Here is a 17,176-nt window from a genome sequence, read left to right on the forward strand (position 1 = left end):
CCGCAAATCGTCAGCGAGCAAGATGGCCGTCCGTGCCGCAGCGCGAGCTGCGCGAGTTTAGCGCGAGCCATCGTTGCGCGAGCGTCACGCTGCCATTTTAGTTTAGCTGAGTTAGCTTTATTCGTTGCTTAATTACTTCTTGGTCTCCGCAATAAATCATTTATTACTGCCCAAAAAGCTGAGTAGAATCATTCTATCGAATATAAAAGTTGGATTTTTGCACGTTTATATTCGGATAGACTCAAGCCAATCCACAATCGTTTAGAAACATGGCGGCGGCAGTGGTCCGCGCCTAAGCATGTGTTTGTGTCGCGAATTCACGAACCTAGTGCGCTAAGACGTTCTTTGCCCCTGAATCATAATGCATACTTCGTAGAGATGGCAGATGCCGACGTTAGCAGCGACGCCTCTGGCCGTGGGCAAGCGAAACGATCGAAGGATCTGCTGCGAGCCGAGCTTGTGACGAGTGAGTGCTGGGGTTTCTGCACTGTTGGGGCGTGCTTGCTCGTGTTGGTACGTCGCACCGTAGCAAGGCCATGGTGGACGGTGTCGGCAACTGAGCACTATACTCCGTCTCACCCTACGATGGACTAAGGGCCGAAGGCTTGGCGGGCGGAGCACTGCCTCAAAAAAGCTTGCATCCGCATTGCGAAAGAGTGCGCGAGAGAAATTTTCATACGCAGAATACGAAGAGCACTAATCGAACGCCTATGGTCCTCTGTTATGAGAGCGCGCTAACGTATGATGGCGAAAGAAAGGTTCATGCTGTTTAGTTTCATAAACCTCGTTGGCCAGATTTCGTAAACATGTCAACTATTTGGAGAAGCTGGACGGCACGCAGGCAACACTGACACAAAGTCATTTCGCCTTAGCAATAACAATCCGATCCAATCCCTTCCTCACGCGGTCCGTACACATGCCCCCGTGTCGAACACACTATATCCGACTCATCTTGATTTCTCAATGACCACTGGTTCTGATCCCGGGTTCTCTTCGCCTCATCGCTTCCAGACGGTATTTAATCCCTCCGGTAGTCTTCAGTAATAGCAAGCAGACGGAGTTAACGTTGGACGGAGCCGCCAGGAAGATAAGCAGACGAAAAACTCGCCTCCGCATGACGCGTCTTAGCGCACTGATACGTACGACGGAGCAAATATACCACGTGGTTTCTAACAGGCTCGTGATTGGACCCGGCGGCCTGCAGCGTTGGGCTTTAGTCCATCGTGGGATGAGACAGAGTATAGTGTTGGTTTGGCGTCATGGTGCTCGAGATCAATGGCGTTACGCCACTCGAAGGGGTGTGGGTGGTGTGGGGTCGTGAACGATAAACTGAAGGCGCGTTCACACTGGCGATGTAAAGCAGTCGCGCGATGCGACTAGATTGCATCGCAAAAAAATCAAAGGGGCGCTCGCGATGAGCGAGTCGCCTCTCGAAAACTCTCACTTCGAACGGAGACTACCGCGGACCTCCGACGAGAACAGTCGATCTCTCCGGGCTCCGCAAACCCGGAGAAAGAGAATGCGATCCTCGTGTAAACATCACCTCGCTCCATCGACTCACCGCTGCACGTCCGCTGAGAGATCAGCTCGCCCAAGTATCGTTTTACGAGGGAAGAAGAGGCATTGTGCCGCGCGAAACAAACTTTCTCTGCTCTTGCTGTCTGCCGCATTGCCGACTTTATCGCCAATGTCCCGCCGACCACGCTAAGGCTAGGCTTCCGCTATTCCTAGCCACGACTCTGAAGTGATGGAGGTCGTCGTCAAAGGCGAAGAGATCTCCGAGGACTTCGACGGTGAGGAATGGGCTCACATCCTGCTTAAGCAACGAGCCCTAGCCCTCAAGAGTGCCGTAAACACTGAAAACCCCAACACGGCGCCGGGGACTGGTGACTGTCTCACTGATTCCCCACAAAAGTCGGCTGCTGCTACGTCGAGCCCCACCGATGGAGCGCTTGCTGGAGACTGACATCAAAATCGTGCTACGACCGAGAGAGGGCCTCGACCTAAGGTCAGTGGCGCAGGCAGGCAACCATTGCCAATATTATCTCTAAATCCGCACCAGTCCCCCTGAGTACCCAAGACCAAGTTCGTATTCACCCAAAATCCTAACTGCATCATGATCAGTACCCCCGACCATATGCGAGCCCGCAAATTCGCAAGCATCAAATCCCTTATTCTTAACAAAAAGCAATATGAAATCTCCACGCATGTCTCGACCCCCGCCAACACAGCGATAGGAATTGAGTCTGAACTACTCGTCATTCCCCCGAACCAGAAAAAACAACGCCCCTCCAACATCGAACTCTACATTGACGGGAGAGAGATCCCAGAGGTCCCTGCACTCAAAGTCCTTGGGCTGCAGATACAATCCAACAGACTCAATCACAACTTTCTCCAGACCATATAAAGAAATGTAAACCAAACTATAGGTCTCCTCAAGAGAGTCGCCAACAAACACGCAGGCCTGACCAAGCAGGACAGGGGCCGCCTGCTCCAAGCCTCCATCGTGAGTGGAATAGTCTACTCCATCCCTTGCCTCAAATTAACCGTGGCTGAAACTGACAAAATCGATATCCTCATTAGACGCACCTACGAGGCGGTGCTACACCTTCTCCCTGGCACGTCCACTGCCAGACTCGAAGGGTTAGGCCTTTGCAACAAGGGCAGCGAACTTGTCAAAGCCCATCTAATGAGACAATACAAACACCTCGCCCGCACCCCCACAGGAAGACACATTCTCCAAAACCTAAGAATAGGACAGCACACCCTATATCAGGACGTGACAACCATTCCTCCAGATATCCATGCACACATTATAGCCAAACCACTGTCCAGCAAGATGCACCCCATGCACCACACCGATCGGAGGGAGCAATGAACTCGTGCCCTACACAAGAAGTACAAAAACGACCCTCGAGTCGTGTACGTAGATGCAGCGGAATATGGACACCACGAGGCCTTCATCGCAATCTCAGTTCGCAGTAACCCCAACAACGACCCGCTAGATTCAATCACAGTCCAGACGCCCATCCCGGAACTGGCGGAGGAGGAGGCAATAGTGCTAGCCCTAATGCTCAACCTCGCCGCCACAACAATCATTACCGATTCTAAAACCGCTCTCTAAAATTTCACCACCAAACGCATATCCGCAACTGCACTCAAAATTTTGCGCAGAAACCCCCCTCGCAATCCCAGGTCAAACTCATCTGGATCCCCGCATATTCCGGGCTCGAGGGAAACACTGCGGCCCATGACCTAGCCTGAGGACGTTCTATTCAAGCTGGGCCGACCCCGTATCCCTACCACAAAGCCTGGTCCGCGCAAGACTGTCTGATTGGCTATCACGACATTGCCATCTACTACCTCCTCTCTTGCAGAATCTATGCGCAGGCGGACAAATCTCTTAGCTTAGAACAATCGCACGTCTGGTTCCAACTCCAAACGGGAGTTTTCCCCAACCCGACCACCGTGAACCTTGTCCACCACAGACTTTATCCAACCTCAACATGCGCCTTATGTGGTGCCCATGCCAACCTGGCACACATCATCAGAGCAAGCCCCCAGGATACCTTCCCTGCAATCCCTTTTGAGGAGAAGTGGGAGGTCTCACTTCGCAGCCCCGACCTGGACCTACAGGCCCACCTGGTCAAAAGGGTGGAAGAGGTCGCCAGAAGGCCTCGGCCGACGGCCACTACAGGACCACTAACCTAAATCAAGAAGATGTTCAGGAGGGGACGGGCCTTCGGCCGTTTGCCCACCACCACCACCAGGACCTCTATTCCCCTTGACTATTTCCTCAGTCAATACACTTTTTTCTATCGCCCCAAAAGCTGCTGAGTGGCTCAGCCGCTCCACGACTAGATCGCATTGCAAAAGGTTGGGTCGGCTAGCAACTGCTCAAATCGCGTTGCTTTCTCTCTGCGATGGAAGTTATCACGCAACTACACTCGGCAACAACCTTTCTTGGCAATGCAGTGGAAGGTAGAGGCACGTGTTCCCTCTCCCATTTTGAGTGCTGAATAAAGCTGTGCGTGGGCTGTCCTCCTCTCCCCTGAAGTGCCAAGAAAAGTTGTCCCCGAGTATAGATTGCATCACTGGTGTGAATGTGCCATTCCCCCCTCCCCTTTTTTACGGGGGGCTGTGTACTATGGGATAGGAACTACTTATTTGTGCTTTCACACCGCCGTTACATCTAACAAAACGTCTAAACCACGTGATTTTTAAAATTGTTTTATTAACATGCTTGTTTGTATTTAGGAGAAGAGCACCTACGTTCCCTCCTGGAGTCCAAGGGGAAGCCGAAGACCTTCCGCGCAGTCAGCTCGGGTGAGCCGCCATGCATTTACATAGGGCACTTATCTGGCCGAATTTCAAACCAATGTTTTGTTTTAGTTTGAGTACACATACTGGGTAGAGTGAGAAATAAAGAAGGTGGTATCCACTGTTTGACAGGCTTCTCCATCCCTACAGAATAATTTATCTCAATACCCCTACGGAATAATGAAACTCAATGAAGCGGCGCCCTGCCAGCCGATATATATTTGAGGCGTTACTGACACCATCAATTTTTACATTCGCTTGCGACCCTTGCATGTTTAATTAAATTTAAAACAACCTGTTAGCTGAATTGCATATTTGCGGCTACAGCGGGATGCTATTGCCATAAAGAAAGATCAAATAGAATGTGTTTGTTACTTGCCTATTCTACCCTATGTTTGTTTTTTCCTCACTTCACCTAATGATTGCACATTTTTTACGTGTACTGTATGCTTGAACTTTAGTTTTTGTGTTGCTCCGGAGATGTTTTTTGTTGCGAAAAGATATTATTGTGTTAGGAAAAGAAATGCGGTAAGCCACAGACCTAGCTTGACTGCTCATGCATCTACACTAAACTGGATTCACCCTTTTAAATCATGAAGTTGTGCTGGGATTGGGAAAATTTTGCTTCTCGTTTGGTAACTTTGGCATTCCTTCTTACTTGATGTCTCTGTCGCTAGGTTGGTGTATCACTTTCTATCCTGTGTCTTGAGAAAGTTTTTGAAGCTTCACGTGTCGGGAAACAGAATTGTTTCCTACTTTTATTTATAGTTATATGCACGCGTCTGTTCCGTTTGGCAGTAGCAGCCATTCTGAGCTTGATCCCCGTTTTGGACCTTCCTTGCACTCTTTTTCTTTCTTAGACTTGAGCACCGGCTGCCACAGGTGCAAGTTTTCAGTTTGTTTGTTCAAGCGCCGTGAGCATGTTCCCTGATGTCAATTGTTCTTTCAGTCCTGGACGAGGCCAGAAGGTTCCTGCCCAAGCTTGCCAGTGCGGAGGAGGAAAGGCTCGCCGGGAATGTGGGCGACATCAGCATAGAGGCAGAGGGCGGTGCATCTGAGGGACCCCTTATAGAGATGGCAAGTTGGAAGTCTCTTCTGGCTGTCTACCAGTGTGCACACTCGTGTAAAAGGCAGTCATGTAAAAGCACACATGCCAACTCATGTAAAAGTCGCACCCTCAAGTTAAGACCTCGACACCTTCCAACAAGGAGTACCTTGAAAACCTGGAATTGTCAAACGATCTCAGAGATGAGAAAAAAAAATGCTTTTGAAAAAGGGTATGACACGGGCACATCTTTCATCATGAAAGACGTGCTTGTGTTGTCCCTGATTTTATCTGTTTAGTCTTTTTTGCGTCATCTCTCTCAACATGCTGATAAGGTGATTGAGAAATTTTTGCAGCATAGAGAAGTCTGGGAGATTTTGGCACCCGACTCTGGCAGAACGAGGCTTCCAGCGCTTTTACTAGTGCTGAAATGTTGTTGAAGTTACTGCATCTGCTACTGAATGCCACTTTTGAAAAAGATTATCTTCTGCAAATTTTTTATCAGCAGTTCAACTCGAGCCTTGGAGCGGGTGTCCAAGGTGCCTACCATAACCATGTTTCTTAGTCACCTAGCCCTCCAGATTGTCCCAGACTATTTCACCAAAAATTACCGAATTACTTTGTAGGAAGAAGTCTAAAGCCATTAATAGTGAGAACAATGGCAAGGCATATTAGTGTACTATGGCCTCCTACAGGCTACATCAAAAGCAAGCCACCAGATTAATGCGAGTAAAGCCCCTAGCCATAAAGCCCCTAATATAGTTAGCTATCCTCTATTGCATCGAGTGTGTTAGGAAATGAAAGCTCTGCATGTGAGCCAGTAGCCCTGAAGGAAGAGCATGCTGTTTAAGCCCCTCATACTCTATTTCACTTAGCCGAGGTTGCAGTGCACGGCGTGTGCACATTTCAAAGTCAATGGCGCAGCATGGTGAAACGAAATCTGGGAAATTGGTTTAGCAATGGGCCTTTGTCTCAGAATTGCTAACAAAGCATTCTGCCATGCTTTCGACAGTTGAAGGGTTGTTCTGTTTTAAAAGTTCTCGAAAACTTGAACAATCTGAAGCATGGCTCATGAATATTGAGGGATAATGAACTCTAGGCTCCACGAGGTTCTGCTGTATGAGCCAGCACTTAGAAACAAAACAATGTTATGTATCATTCAGCCATAGGCGTAGACTACGGGGGGGCATCGGGGCTCATGCCCCCCCTGGTGAGATCCAGGGGGGGCTCTGCCCCCCACCCCCCCGTGCCCTGGCCATGATCTTTACCGAGTCGCTGTTTACGTGCCATGTAACGAATGGCATGTAAACAAAATAATGCACACGTTGCCTTTATTGACAAAATACATGGGAAATAGAATCCCAGCGCGCTACCGGAAAGGAGGGGGGGGGGGGTGCTTTTCCGCTTGCGCAGAAAAGCCGCCCGCCCCCCCCCCCCCCCCCCCCCCCCCCCGGGAAAATGGAAAGTCTACGCCGCTGCATTCAGCTGTCAAAGTCTATCATGCTAGGATCGATAGACCCTGTGGCCACGGCTCAAAGGTGTCGGCTCATAACTGTCAGATTGCATTATGACAACATAATTGACCATTATTGAAGAATACGTCGACAACAAAAGACTTGAAATGTCAGGTAACTTAGTCAGCCTAAATGAGGTCAGGGAGATATCTAAGAATCTGAATAGAACACTGCAAAAGTCATGAAATATTTTTAGTAAATGTTACATTATTACGTGCCTTTGTTGATTTTTCTGTTCTAAACATGCGAATTAGGAAAAGCATGCATTAGTATAGCCTTTATTTATATATTTCTCTCACTAACATTTCAATCCAACTCCCTGGTGTGTCCCAAGCACTTTTCTTTTAGTTAAGTTGGCACTTCTATCAATCATAATTCAATAATTATGGCAGTACCTTTGTAAGCTCGAAACACGAATCATGTTGAACACTTGGTTGTTAAAGGGTCACTAAAAGAAAAAAAATGTTTATTTTTAAACAGTCTGGTTGGGATGCGTGTGTCAAAAAATAAATTTTACTTGAAATGTTTTTCTTTCGTGCAAAGTTGATGGCGCGAGATTTATTTTAGTTGCGTCTGAATTATGCGCATAAAGCCCATGACGTCACGGAATGGTCATGCACTCGTTCCTCAACGAGATGGTCATACACCCTCTCCACCTCAACGTGATGGCCACAGCTTCTCCATTTCTCCTCCGCACGCCCGAAATGCCGAGAGGAAAAAAAGTGGAAAGGAGGTGCCCACCAACTAAATTGTGTCTCGCGCCGTCAATATTTCTCTTATTTTTTTTTTTGTTTTTCATAAAAAATATTTTTTGGTATGCCAAAAACTATTTTAAACAGTTTGGTTGGTCCCAACCAAACTGTTTAAAAAAAAGCTTTTTTTTCTTTTGAGTGGTTTTTTAAGCGAAAAATAGGGACTCTATACAAAAGTTTATTAAGCAGTATGACGTTTTCGAGACCAGTTTGGTCCCTTGTTCATGGATGAGTGACGGAAATACATGCATCGCTTAAATGCACACATGGCTTTGCTGATGTCACATAGTCCCGAGATGTAGCTGCTGGGTAGGGTGCCCAAAAAATAATTCTTGTTCCCCCTTGTGCGTGGGATGAACCAAGACTCAACGAAAAGACGCTTTCGCCAGTTCTTTTCCAAGGCCAGCACGGTGGTGCTCTCAAAGTCTGAATGCTGGTTTGAATGCTGCATAGGCTTGCTCGGGACCTGAGTGCGGAGACAGAGTCGGTTGATTTGTAACTATTGAATATAAATTGCACTGCTTTGTTTTGTAGTCTTTCTAGGATACGGACATTTCTAGTTGTAAATGGCTCCCATACAAGGCTCGCATAGTCAATGGTTGGATTAGACGTTTAAAAGCCGTTAATTTTACTTCTGGACTCACATGATCTAGCTTTCTTCTGATCATCCACAGTTTTTGAAATCCTTTTTGAAATACATGATCGATATGGGAGTTCCAGTTTAGATCGGAGCTAAAAAACACTCCCAGATATTTATGCTCAGTAACTTTATTCAAAAAAAGGCCGTTTATGTTATAGTTAAATTCCAGAATTTGTTTTTTACGCGTTACATTCATATAGACAGTTTTCTTAATATTCAGTTCCATCTGCCACTCAGTACACCATTTATCTATTTTGCTCAGATGCCTATTTAGGTTCTCTTGATAATGAACGGAGGAAATACTACAATATACTATGGTGTCATCTGCAAAGTGCTTTATACTTATCGCAGGATCGAATCCGTCACTCATGTCACTGATATACAATATAATCTTTCGACCGTGAATTGATACAATTCACAATCGAACGTGAAGACAAGGGTTCCTTTCCCTTTCTGGATGTAGTGGTTACTAGGAGTGGCAGCGCACTAAGCTTCTCTGTTTACAGGAAGCCAACCCACACCGGCAGATACTTGGGCTTTAATTCCCATCATCCCCGGTGTCATAAAGTGTCGGTAGCCTCTGCACTCTTCAGGCGCGCCTTCGCCACCTGTTCCACAAAGAAGAGTCTCCAAGAGGAAATCAAGGTTGTACTCGAAAAGTCGAGGCATCCACCTGTAGAGCGCAGCATTCCCTTCTCAGATCGCGTCTGTGTGCATTTAAGCGATGCATGTTCTTTCCGTCACTCACCTGTGAACAAGGGAACAAGCTGGTCTCGAAACGTCTGGTTACTGTTTATTAAACTTTTGGTTAGAGTTCCTATTCTTCGCTAAATGTCTATTCCTAACCAGGCAGAAGGCTGCTGAACGTTATACTTGGTTGAGTTTCCTCGGTGGCTACACTCCACAGTAACACTATTGTCGTCATTTTAACATTTAAAACTTCCTGACGTTCCCGCTAAAAAGTGTGGAAATCTAGAAACAACTTTTTGTGCTACGTCGACAAGGCTAGCATAGTTTCCGCAGCTCTGTCAACAGTACTTGAGTGAGTGCGAATGAGAGGCAAGAAAAACACGCAAATCTGTAAAATTACAAGGTTGTGAAAACCAAACTAGCCTGGACAACGTAGCACAAAAAGGCTGACATCAAGTATAGCCCCAAGGAGCGCAATGAGGTGCATCCGATGGTGCAACCGGGTGACAAGTGCCTCCTACCATACGTAGAACTTTGCCCTCGCCGACGTGCTGGACTCGGACGACAGCGACTCAGACGACAGCGGCGGTGGCAGCAGCCCTCCTCGAAGGCCGGACATCAGCGAGCTGCCCCACGCACCCCCCGAGTGCGACCCGACCGAGCCCCCCAGCTGACACTTTCCTGAGGCGCCTGGAAGTCACTCGCACCAACCGCAGACGGTGCTCCGGCACAGCTACCGTCTTCAGCTCGACGGCATCTGAGAAGGACTCCTGCCTGGAATTGCTGCGCATTTGTTTTAACGTGCCCGCTTCAGAGAAATCGAAAACTGTTGAAATAAAATGTGCCGTTTGTCTTTGAAAGGCCGTTTGCTTTGTCCTACAAGGAGGGACAGCGGCAAAGCCAACGAGGACGTTCTACGGCCTCTGGCCAACGAGTGGTAGTGATAGGAACCAGGGGCCAGCGGGTGGTAGTGATAGCACCAGTTCGTTGTTGTTTCTTAAGCGTTACCAAGAGAAATGACCAAGATACCTCGATTATACTCTGTCTCACCTGACGATGGATCGCGGCAAACTCTACCAGCTGTGCCAGCCAATTCAGCGCCGTGAACGTATCGCGTGACTAAACACCCCGTGCATTGGTGTGCCCAAAGGCCACGTGAAACTTGCGTGGCATTCAATAATTGGCTCTGGTGGCATGTAACGTCCGCCGCAGTCACCTTTGCTAGGTGAAACGAAGTGCACTCTCAGTCTCACCCTATCAGGTGTTGGTAAATTAAATACTGGAGCAATGAATCCTACAGTAACTCTTTGATATACAGCAATAGCTCGTTAACTCGAACACGGCTATCTTGAAATAGTGGTTAACTCGTAAACTTTCCTTGACGTGGAATGAGCTCCATATGCACAATGCATTTTGTCCTTGCTTATCTCGAAAGGTTTTCAGGATGGACTTCGGATTTCTCGAAATCTCGTCAATGAAAATCACAAAAAACCCACAATAAAAAACAAAAACTGCCTAAACAAAATGTGCGAAACGTTAGTTGTCTTAATTCTTTTTTTTTTTTTTTACACTACCCTACTTCATTTGGACGAACCAAATTCAAGCCGGGATGCCTGACGTTCGGTGCCCCCTATCCCTGGAGCGTTTTGTTCCCCTCCGTCTGTCGTTTTCTCTTCTTTGCTTCGGGGTCCTTCCGTTTCCCTCCCCTTCACGTCTGGTCGTCGTCTCCTCAGTATTGTGTTTCGCAAAGGTGTCGGAGGTGTCTCGTTCGTTTCAAGAGTGTTGCCGCTCTTTGTTGCTTGTCCGTCATTTTTTTTCGGGTGTTTCGATCGTCTCGGTGCGCCATAGGAACAAGAGTCAAGTGTTCAATTCGGTCATCGGTTGTGAATTCTATCACGTTGGCATGTGACTCGATTGACCGTGAACATGGCGCAGCCCAAACAGGTTCTATTTTTCCTTTCTTTAATAGAACCTGTGCTGTTGCCGCAATTGTTAGAAATTTTATTTAGCACATCGCAGGATCAGAGGTAAAACTTTTGGTACATTGCTTATTTCAAATGTTTTCACGGTTTTTATGACTTCGAGTTAACAAGGTATTACTGTACGCTTGTCCAGAAACGCTCAAATCAAGCTGCAAAGATTAGGTGCAGGTGTAAAAAATGCAGTATTGGGTTCATCACAAATCTGTAAACCGGTCCGCGAGCACCATTTACCTGTATGCTTTGTTTGGTACCGGAACAGGCATGTTGGACTAAGCGAAGGGACGAAGAGGACAACGCATCTTTTAGCTTGGAAGCTTCCTGTCCGTCTCTGTTTGAGTGTATATCATTTCTAGGCAACATTGCATTTGTTTCGTGGAAAAATTTCTGCATCGTTTACGAAAATAACAGCTAGTACCCTCTGCCCAACATTTTTATTTATTGAGCACTTTATAAAGAAACAGCACTGTGTGCGTACCTTTTTCACTAACTGAGACTGCTTATTTATTGTGTTCAAATTACCATCTCGTGCTGCACGACTCGGTCACCCGGACCAACTAAAAACAGCAATGGTTGTACAGTCTGCCCAATAAGCACGTTGCTACCTAGAGTTGCCGGACGTACACAGAGCTCCGAGCCTTTTTTTTTTAACCGCTTCCTCAAAACTTGACAGCAAAATCAAAGGCTTTGAAACAAAAGCCCCACGTAATCTAATCGAGTCGCGTGGAGCACAGCCTGATCACTAGTGTTGAAAGGCTGGCAGTCTTATTTCGCAGACTAAATTATGGGTAGAGTTCCGTGTATTCCAGGCTAATTTTTCTTCCCATTTGGAGGTGTTTCTTCGAGGTTTATTTTTTCCCACAGATTAGGTTTTTTGTTTAAATTGGTTAAGCTATAACTAATTTACACAAGAAACACTGAATCTGTGGAAAAAATATCTCTACCCCCTCCTGAAAAAAAAACAAAAAACGCTGAAAACACGTAACTTGTCATAATTTAGCAGCTGTTCAGAGCTTCCATGTAATTGTTCAACATGTTTCTGCTTCTTTGACAAATTTAGAAGCTCGAAAGCTTGATTCTCTAATGCCAGCAGTTTTTGACTCTGTCCTACTAACGTCTCGGCAGCACCTTTCTTCCGACGCTACTATGCTTTACCCAATATCCAAAATGTTTCTATTTGGGACATGTACAAACCAGATGTCAGTTCTTTGTGGTTCACCATAGCTCACAAATGGGCAAACTTTCAGATTTAATCAAATCTTTGTTTTAGGATCCGTGATATTTCTTTATTTTCCCATTATTTTTCTTTTGATATAGATATTCAACTGCCTTCTTATAACAAAGAGGAACATGATGGACGTGGTTGACTCCCTGAGTTCCTTTCCAACCTCGAAACATTTTTTTGTCAACCAGTGCTGTCTATGATTGAAAGAGGTCTATGGTGCAAAAGCACCTATGGCTATGATGTGCCAGATATTTAAACTATTGAAGAAAGAGGATTAGGAAGAGCTCTATTAGCTGGCAATAGAGTAACTCTGTGTAGCTGAAAAGAACTTTGTTCCACGGCATGCGCTGCATTCAAGCCAGTAATGTAGTGGCAGACAGGGAAGAGGGTTTAATTCCTATGGAAATTATTTTTTCAAGGCAGGAGAAACACTCAAATAGGCAACAGGAGGGATGTGAGGCATTTACAATGTTGATTATAGAGGTGACGTCTAAGATATGCGTGTTCCTGTGGCAAGCTTCCATCCTGCACAGCCAACACAATCATTATTTCAGAATTCAAGAGCATTTGCACCATGCACTGCACAGCATTCAACAGGAGGTGCAAAACTTATGAAAAAGGCAGGAAATCAAAGAAGGACCGGAGTTATAAATTTTTTTTTTCTTTCTCGGTGCCAGGTAATTTTGATCTTAGTTAATAAAGGTCTGCATAGTAAAACTAACTTTGGTCCTTTGTTGTGGCGTACCAGATGCCCTTCGCTGGGAAACCCCCCAAAGTATGTTTCTTTGTCATTGTTGAAGTTCACAAATAAAAATGCTATTAAGGTTTTATGAATTGCAAAACAACTAAGATAGTGAGTTTATTAAAAAAAAAAGGAAATACAGGAATGTCAAACTAATACAGTAAAACCTTGTTATAACAAAATGGGATATAACAAACTAATGTATATATCAAAGCATAGTGGGAAGAAATGGGCAGAGGCTATAACAAACTAATGGTTATAACAAAATAATTACGACCGCTCCTTCAACTTTGTTATAACGAGGTTTTACTGTACTTCCAAGGTTCCTTGTGGAAGGGATGTCCCGGAATTTGAACCCTGTAATCCACATTTTGGAAACCAAGACAGAACCTTAGTGCCACGGAGTGAGTTCTGTTTAGACAATTTTCCTGCACGAATAGCACCAAAAGTCTGCACATTTCAGCATTTACCAACTTCCTTTCAGTTGCGGGAAAGTGGACGTTGTCTGTTTGTGCATGTACCACTGTAAATGTTGCTTCATCTTCAAACGAGACCATAGTGTACAAAACCTTGTAAAAAAAAAAAGCTATATGATATCCAGCACCTTAGAGCCAAGCAATATTCCCGAAGGAACCATGCGTGGATTTGTTAGTTGCTCGTGGGTGCACGGTGCCAAAGGGATGTTTCAACTTGCAGCCCCAGGCTCTCTGACACCAAGAACAGCTCTGCAATTTAAGGTAGAGGAAGCTTCACAGACTGTCATTGTCTAGGTTTCATTTTTGGATAACAGTGAGCTACTGCAACTGCCCCAAGTGGTCTTGAATTGACAGAACTGACCCAGCCAAAGTGGGGGGACCAGAGAGCTCCTTCTCTGCAGGTGTTCATTCATGAAAAAGGGTGTGCAACTGCCACCTGATTTGCTCTAGAATAAAAAGTTGAAGACTCGAGATGCTCACAGGAAAAAGCTTCTCTTCTTTTTGTACAAGTGCAGCGGTGAGTTTTATGTTACCTACCCATTTTAACATCAAGTCTGGTCTTGTACTGACCACCTTCAAGATTTGTTTCAGTGCTGTTGCCAAATAATTGAGTAAGAGCAATCGGTGCTTCCAGTAATGAACTGGGTTAATGGTATGAGAGGACGAGCCAACTGGCTTTGCCGGAACAGTGAGGAGAGCTACAATTAAATTCTCTTTATTGCACTGCCCTCCAACTAAGAGCATAGCCAATTGTTTGCACTGTCACAGTAAATTCCACAGATCCATTGGAAGAGTTTGCACGTGTGTCACTGCACTCCCGCTGCACAGGCACGCAGGTGTAGAGGCTGAGGGGCGGGCCGCCCGGAGGACGGGGGCACGTCCCCTCCTGCGACCAAGGGCTGCCGATTGCGAGGCTTGGCCAGACCGATGAAGTTGCACGAGTGGCACAGCACACTGCGCTCGCAGGGGAACGTCTCGTCCCCGAAGCCCAGGTCGATCCTGGGGCCTCCTGCGCCCAGGGAGCCCTTCAGCACCTTCAGCAGGGTGCGGGGGGGAGGCCCGTCCTGGTGGATGTGCAGCGCTTCCAGGGCCGACAGGCGTCCCAGGCAGCGCAGCACCGCTGCCGGCTGCGGCGTCTCGCGGGGCGCCGTAGAGGCCAGACACAGGCGGTGCAACCACGGCGCCTGTCCCAGGGAGTCCCAGAGAAGCTGGGAGCTAAGCGCCAGGGCGGGGTGCTCGAGCTTGAGGCTGCGAAGAGCGTCGTTGGTCTGCAGCAGTTGTCCCAGCCCCTGCGGGTAGGAGCAAAGCCCGCGCCGCCCGAGCCCCGACAACCTGAGCTCGGCCACCTTGCAACCCCCGAGGAAGGCCAACGTCTGCACACTCGCCAGGTCGCACAACGTCAGGCGGTCCAGGGGCCCTAGCAGGGCCAGGGGCCCCAGGGGATCTGGCATGCGCGGGTCCCGGCAGGCGAGGCACGCGCTGTGCGCCGTCGGCACGCTTGCGCGCACGTCCAGCTCGCGCAGCCCCAGCGACGTCAGCCGCGCCAGGGAGCCGCCGGCCAAGGCGCATGCCGGCAGGGCGAGGGCGCGGAGGCGCAGGCCACTGGCTCCCAGCAGGGCGCAGCAGTCCAGGTCGGCGGCAAAGTGGAAGCGACTCAGGTTCAGCTCGGTCAGACGGCCGCAGGCGCCGAGCAGCTGCGCCAGGGGACGGCCGAAGTCGAGGCCGCCGGGGCTGCTGGACATGGTGGACACCAGTGTGAGGGCGTCCAGCCGGTCCCAGAAGGGTCCGCGGAGGGCCTGCGACAACTGGGCCGGGCTCTCGAGCGCCGTGCAGAGCTGAGGGAGGCCGTCGCAGGGGCTACGCTCCCTAGACGGCTCGAGCAGCTCCGACATGTGCACGCAGCTGCGGGCCCTCCAGGGCCGCAGACGCAGCGTCACGTTGCCCCAGAGGGTGGCGTAGACGCGGAAGGCGTGCACCAACTCCTCGTCGCCGCCCAGTAGCACCGTCCACAGCTGGGGAGACTCGATGAGCGCCGATCGCGAGGCGTACGGGCAGCGGCCGCGCACGGCGTCCGTCGTGTATGTCACGGTCTCTAGCTGGTCGAGCGGCGCGTACCGGGCTGAGTCCAGGGGGACACCGTCGAAGCCCGTTTGGGTGCTGCCATGCACGTGCAGATGCACGTCCCTGAGCGCCACACAGCGCGACAGCAGCCTCCCGAGCAGGTCGACGTGGAAGACGCCCTCGAGCAGCTCCACGTACATCCTGCGCAGGCTGGGCGACAGCGTGTGCCCTCCGGTGTTCAGCTTCCGGAGGGCCGGCACCAGGGCGCTGTCGCTGCACACTAGGGACCACTCGAGTTCCTCGAGCTTGGTCAGGCGCATCTCGAGCAATCCGACGAGCGCCAGCAGGGTAAGGCGGCAGTTGAGTAGCTTGAGCACGCGTAGGTTCACGCAGCGCCCGACGCACTGCTCGACCAGGGCGCCCTTGAGCCAGCCGCAGTTGGTGAGGTCCAGCTGTGCGAGGGCAGCCGCTCTCGGGGCCGCGAAGAAGCGGCGCACGGGGCCGTCGTCCAGGGGCCGACGGAAGCGCACCGTCCGCAACACGTCCCGGTCGTGCGTGAGCCGGGCGAAGCGGCTGGCCACGCACTCGAGGGCCAGCAGGTCTTCGGGCCGCAGGTAGCGCAGCACATGAGCCCAGATCTCGTCCGGGAGACTGAGCACGTCCATGGTGGAGGCGGGCTGACGGGGCTTGGGCCGGCCGGAGACATGGCCTAGCGAGTCGGCCGCTTCGCGCAGTGCGTTTTGCACCTCGGCATGATGACGTCCCTGGGCAGCGGGCACGCCTGTCCTTGGCCGACCACTTCCTCGATTGACTGACGATACGAGACCTCGACCGTATGAGTGGACCAACGTTGGACTTTACACTGAACGATCGCCCTGTGGACCACGGCCCAGACAGAACTTTGCCAGACTTTGCCACTTTGCCGTGTATCTAAAGACGAAACTGAATGCGAAACAGGTTTCGTCCGACCCCAAACACGGTGCGGGAAGTTTCGGAAAAATGAGAGTTTGGATGGTAGCCTGCGCTACCTGCCATTTGTTTTATTCAGTGACGATCTGATCAGATATGCCCCCACCCAACCCCCACCCTCTCACGAAAATTTGTGAGAGGGTGGGGCCGTGGGGCGGTGGGGCAGATCAGATCATACAATATTTAAACAAAAATTTGTTTTTAAATTTTGTGTGATCCAACTCTTCTGGTAGTGCACTTACCTGCCTTCACAGTCAAGCATTATCTATTTGCTATGGTTAGTTGGCAAAAAGAAATGCCCACTTCAAAGTGATTACATTCAGAAGCAATCTTTAAAGGGATACTCCGGCGTTTTCTAGTCTCTGACTTGCCTGAAAATTTTCTAAGTACACTAACAAAACATCGCTGAAATAGTGACCCAAATATTGAGCCAAAATAAATGATTTCCGCAAAGTTATTGAATTTTAAATTTTGGTCCTCTCCGTGGTTCTCAAATTGAAAGTTTGTACTGGCAACATTAAAAATGTGTCGTCAACAACAACAAAAAAATTATACTTTTGGTTTTTAATTTTTAGGCTAGGTGGCGCAAGCTAGCGCCCGTTCTAAACTGTACAGCCGTCAACATCTATCCACCCATCCAGTGGAAGGCAGTTGTTCACTCCACTAGCTCCAGACCACTGCTCCAGACTAACCCCAGAGCCGTATGACTAACCCCACTGATATCTATTGTCGGTGGTTCACTCTTTGGACTGCAGGCCATTCC

General features: G+C 48.8%; 2 protein-coding genes across 2 annotated transcripts; one reads left to right on the forward strand and one right to left on the reverse strand.

Moving 5' to 3' along the window:
- The first annotated feature begins 251 nt into the window (after positions 1-251).
- LOC120843861 lies at positions 252-9,821 on the forward strand. Its single transcript, XM_040215313.1, has 4 exons — positions 252-466; positions 4,258-4,326; positions 5,270-5,397; positions 9,492-9,821. Exons 1-4 carry the CDS (start codon positions 379-381, stop codon positions 9,633-9,635), a joined length of 429 nt encoding a protein of 142 aa, XP_040071247.1. The 5' UTR covers positions 252-378; the 3' UTR covers positions 9,636-9,821.
- A 3,843-nt stretch (positions 9,822-13,664) lies between these two features.
- On the reverse strand, positions 13,665-16,750 carry LOC120843862. The gene has a single exon (XM_040215314.3). The coding sequence runs from the start codon at positions 16,107-16,109 to the stop codon at positions 14,190-14,192; it is 1,920 nt and encodes a 639-aa protein (XP_040071248.1). The 5' UTR covers positions 16,110-16,750; the 3' UTR covers positions 13,665-14,189.
- Positions 16,751-17,176: the final 426 nt, after the last annotated feature.

The sequence above is a fragment of the Ixodes scapularis genome, unplaced genomic scaffold (genome assembly GCF_016920785.2).
Source record: "Ixodes scapularis isolate PalLabHiFi unplaced genomic scaffold, ASM1692078v2 PGA_scaffold2__306_contigs__length_199485367, whole genome shotgun sequence".
Classification (NCBI taxonomy): domain Eukaryota; kingdom Metazoa; phylum Arthropoda; class Arachnida; order Ixodida; family Ixodidae; genus Ixodes; species Ixodes scapularis.

Excerpts from the sequence above, each read along its gene's own strand:
- LOC120843861 (XM_040215313.1), top strand. The coding sequence starts at position 379 with ATGGCAGATGCCGACGTTAGCAGCGACGCCTCTGGCCGTGGGCAAGCG. Across the intron at positions 4,327-5,269 it reads CTTCCGCGCAGTCAGCTCGG|TCCTGGACGAGGCCAGAAGG; the intron begins GTGAGCCGCCAT and ends TTGTTCTTTCAG. Across the intron at positions 5,398-9,491 it reads AGGGACCCCTTATAGAGATG|AACTTTGCCCTCGCCGACGT; the intron begins GCAAGTTGGAAG and ends TACCATACGTAG.
- LOC120843862 (XM_040215314.3), bottom strand. The coding sequence starts at position 16,109 with ATGGACGTGCTCAGTCTCCCGGACGAGATCTGGGCTCATGTGCTGCGC.